The sequence below is a fragment of the Formica exsecta genome, unplaced genomic scaffold (assembly GCF_003651465.1).
Source record: "Formica exsecta isolate Colony F162 unplaced genomic scaffold, ASM365146v1 scaffold826, whole genome shotgun sequence".
NCBI classification, from domain to species: Eukaryota; Metazoa; Arthropoda; class Insecta; order Hymenoptera; family Formicidae; genus Formica; species Formica exsecta.
Window position 1 is genome coordinate 97,134 of NW_021853596.1, and position 4,800 is coordinate 101,933.

At 32.7% G+C, this 4,800-nt stretch overlaps 2 protein-coding genes across 8 annotated transcripts in view; one reads left to right on the forward strand and one right to left on the reverse strand.

Moving 5' to 3' along the window:
• LOC115244587 (protein sprint) overlaps positions 1 to 4,800 on the forward strand; it is a 129,106-nt gene that overhangs the window by 68,762 nt on the left and 55,544 nt on the right. The window lies entirely within an intron of this gene.
• The window catches only part of LOC115244589 (venom allergen 2-like), a 36,766-nt gene that overhangs the window by 26,465 nt on the left and 5,501 nt on the right, over positions 1 to 4,800 (reverse strand). Inside the window, exon 2 of one of the 3 annotated variants that reach the window (XM_029822356.1) lies at positions 184 to 369. The exons of 1 other annotated variant lie outside the window; for it this stretch is intronic. In XM_029822356.1, coding sequence (XP_029678216.1) covers positions 184 to 207 — 24 coding nt within the window. In that variant the 5' untranslated portion in view covers positions 208 to 369. Of the gene's footprint in view, positions 1 to 183; positions 593 to 4,800 lie in introns of those variants that run through there. One more of the 3 variants, XM_029822355.1, reaches the window with a different exon arrangement.

A 4,800-nucleotide genomic window follows, 5' to 3' on the forward strand; every position in this document is an offset into this window, starting at 1 on the left:
TATATTAAAGTAAAAACATTATATATAGATATTTTATTTATTTGTCTTATTTTAATAAAATTTTACTTTTTAAATTTTGTTACGCATTTGAATAGCTTCATTCAATTTCGCCTTGCATTTGATAGAAAGCGTTAAAATAATGTTTTTGGTGAAAGGACTGGGATAGGAGACTGTAAATCTTACCTTTGATCGCGTATGTACCACCATGGGGTACTTTCTCGCGGGGATGGTATAGGCCGGACAAGACCGCTAATGAAAGCGAAAAGGAATTTATCGAGGATATAAATTGTGTCCCCTCCATGGCCTCTGGTCCATGGAATCGATCGCGAAGACTTTCGAGGCTCGATATCTCGTTGTCGTCCGTCGTTCCTGGGGAGAGGAAAGAAAAAAAATGAATCGCGCCCTTTATTGGTTTTCCTCCCTTTTCGGCCTGCGGAAAATACTACTTCGTGCACGGTTTTACGGAAGCGGGAACAAGAGACCAATATTTCGCTTTAATTAGGCACCACGAGCCAGACTAAGATCAGCCCTCTGAGCAATGACGGATGACGGTACACATTGAATGCCAAATAAATGCCATACAATTTATAAGGAATAATATTTATAAAAACATTTTATGTAATATTCTCTGGAAATTAATTATATATACAAAGAAGAGAAATCGAGAAAAAAATATTTAATTAATGAATAAAAAATAAATAGAAAATATATAATAAATAAAAATAAGAGATAAAAAAATTAATATATGAATTTTATATATATACATACATAATACATACATAATATATATATGCTTGTCTCTCAAAGAGAAGCCGTTGAATCGATAATATACATCATGTCTGTCCCTTTTCCCTCTCGTCTCATCATACTTAAGATAAAATGGTGGTAGAATGAACGTTATTAAATATCCACGCGAATAGATATACATGTTATGTTTTAGAAGCTGCATATTAGCCGGTAACATGAACATGGAATACATTCGCCGACGCCATAACGATGTCTTGTTAGGGAACCCTCAATTTGACAATCCCCGTTGCAAGCTCATGGTGGTAATTAAGAGAGCTCGTAACGTCGTTGTCCCTTTTCCCTCGTTTAGAAAAAAATTGGGCGAGAACGTAACATGCGCGTATACAAATCGTAAATTAATTGTCTCGATCGTTTATTACTGAACAACTCGGAATTTGTCTCGATAAAAATTGACAATAGATATATTCTCTTAACACAATTTTACTATGATTTTGAACTTAATACTTATTATTGAATTTAAATTTAAATTATATTTAATTATAGTAAAGTATTTCTGTAATATTATATAAATTGTTCAACAATGTAACAATTCTGTATATTAATAGTAATACTACTAGGTAAAACTAAATAAAATTTTAGAAATAACATAATAAAATATTAATTATGATTAAAATAAAATAATATTTTAGTAATAAAAATTATTTTAGTAATGTAAAATATATTATGAATTATTTATAGAGCAATTGTATTCTCATTTTATTATATAAGGATATCTTTTTCCTCTTTAATTTTTGGAAAAAGAAAATGATAGTATCTAGTACTATTTAAAAAAATTTATTTCAATAAAATTTAATCTCATATATACATATAAAACATATAACCTGTAAAAGTTTCTTTGACCCTTCAACGATCCCTTCTGCAGAATTAACCATGCGGCTAAGGGTCATGTCATTCAAGAGAATATCACATTTTATTATAGTCGCTGGACAATCGAACGTGAGGGTCGTTGACTCTCGAGCAATCAAAGTATTAAAATATCTCCTTAGTGGAGGTAATTAATCGTAAAGGACATCACGATTGAGTTCACAGAAATTATAATAAATGTCTTTTCGAGGACGAGGTATTATTAGCTCTTCATTGTCAACGTTGCTTTCGTCATAATATCGATATTGTAGATGCGATATTATTTTATCGACTGCTATGAAATTATTACATTAAAATATTATTTTTTTTTTAAATAGGAATTTTTTTCACTCTTTCTCTTTCTTGTATTATTCTACTTTTATCTTCTAATAAATAAAATAGCACTTTTTCTGCTTTTTATATGAAATTTTATTATTTTATTATTCTCTATTATTATTCTATATCTTTTGTTTTATAAATTTTTTACTTAGTCTCTAAATAATCATATAGAGAAAATATTGCATGGATACAAGATCTTTTTTTCTTTAGGGAACACTTACTCAAAGCTTTCACAAAAAAGCATTCATGCATAAAGGCAATTTCCTCAGCTTTCACCTCGTTAAAGTTACCTGTGAATTACAAACGAAAAGTTTCGGCGAAGAGGGGTGGTTCTGGTTTTACAAATTTAAAGCTAACAGTCTCCGTATGAATTGGTCCTTAATGTCGCCGAGGTTTCCATGGGCTCTCTCACCGATTCCGGGAGAACTTTTATATTACAGCTTAAATTGCTCGAGGCTGCCCTTAGCACACGTCGATGGTTACTTTTTAATTAAAAGTTTCGCTTTTAGAGCGCCCTCGTGTCCGACGTGGTCTCACGAGTCCGACGACTTGTACGAAATGCATTTCAACGGTCGAACCATCGCGCTGTTCTAGAACGAAATCATTTACGATTTATTATCGTTTAATAGAAATTCCAATAATATAAATTTAATTAAAGCCAAAATGCCCTATTTCCGCAATCAAAATATTTTACGGATAAAATAATTTTAATAATACCTATATGTATATGTGTGTGTATATAAAGAGAATATCTCTCTCTTTATATAAATTACTGTAAAATTTTAATCTCTGTACAGTTTTTTAGAAAGATAATATTTTAGTTGATATAATTGTGTTTCCAAAAAAAACAGCTGATTTTTTTAACATAGCTTATCCTAAATATGTGTTAGTAATTCTCCATGAAATTATTTAATTATAAGAAGTAATTAAATAATTTATATTTTACAATATGAAACTTTTATAATAGATTATAAAAAAATTATATAATATTATATGCACATATCATATTTCTAAGGATTGAAGATAGTCCAAATATCGAATATGCGTCGTATCGCGGTTTCTAGATGATAAAACAGAGGCAAAAGAGGACGGAGAAAATAGAAAGGACCGCCGCGACAAAGCGTGCATAATTAATACCGCCAAATTAATTCGTTAGACGCGTTTCCTACGCGATCTCTCCGTCGAGATCCGCGTTTTCCAGCCGCCCATCGCTCCGCGCGAGCGGCTTTTCTCCGGGATAGATACGTCCCCGGGGGTGCCCAGCGGTAGCGGAGAGCTAGCTCGCTATTAAACCCGTGGGATAAGACCTGGCACTTCACTTCACGCGTACGCTCGCTCTAATTAAATTATTCCGAAACGCGGAACCTGCTGTGTGCGAACGACCCTGGTTATAAGCTTTCTGCGCGTACACACATACACACACGCATACAGATGCATAATGCATATATACATAGACCACTTGTACGTTGCGGTTACGAAAGAGCACTTGCAAGAGATGAAAATCACGTCTCCGGATGATTATCGAAAGGTCTATCATTTATCGCGCGTGATAATGCGAGGAATATTTCATTATTAACAATAACATGCAAGATAATGTCGTTATAAAACGTAAATTAATACGGCATAGCTGCATGTAACATTACAAAAGCTATTCATGCACTCTCAAGATGGAATTGCATATTGATAAAAAGTGTCATCGCCAGTGTTTTAAATCGAAGGCACCCGATATACATATAATGAGATCGTGATGCTTCTGGGATTCTAAAAAAGATATTCTATGCCAAATTTTTATTATATTATATTTTTTATATACTTCCTTTACAGAAAATATTTAATATTGATACTATAAAATATAATAATAATTGATAAGAAAAGAAAGTATATATTTTTTATTTAAATCATAAAGATGTGATATTCGTGTGGTGTGAGACAAAGCTTAATGGAATTAAATAATATTTAATTTTTTTGTCGAAAGATTTATCTTTAATCTTACGTATTGCAAAATTATTATTAACTTCTTTACATCTTATTAAGAAAATGACTCTATATTGAGGAAAAGTCACAAGAAAAAAACGTGAAGAACAGGCAATAAATACTAATAAATAATTATTATCTATACGTAATTATTTATATATATGATAAATAATCATTTCTCTCCTTCTTTCTCTCTCTTTTGATACATGGAAGAGCCATTCTTTACCGATTTTCGCCATGAATCGAGACGAATCAAGCGGCATCGCCCTCCATTCCCGCATAGCGGTAATAGGCATCTCGTGATAAATACCGACTCGTTCGTTTGCCGTGTTATTTGTCAACAAGGCGGAATGTATATAGAGATACATACACTATCTCACATAAATTTGTTTTGCAACATATAAAGTATTTCGACAGTGAGAGGGGATTGACGGCGATAACACGTTATTGTTTATACGCTGTCATGTTGTTATCATTCATACGGCGAAGCTCGAGCAGGAAGACAGCGGCACGAGTCGCTCCATTTGTCATCGTATTATCTTTCGAAAAACGTAATTATTCCAAGGAATTATTACAATTTGCGATTAACATTTTACAAACGTATACTATCTGTTAACAACAGAGTCGCGAGTATAGTCGTAGTTTCGTGTAATGGCAATGTGTTCAGTATGAGTATCCCCATACTTACGTTCATCTCGCTAAGGGAACGGAACGGAACGAATCATTGCCGGGCAGTATATGCACATATATACACACAGGTGATTGGCCGATCTAGAAGAGAAGAAAAAGAAGAGACAAGAGAGTAACGTAGCGTATATCATATTGTATCTACACGAC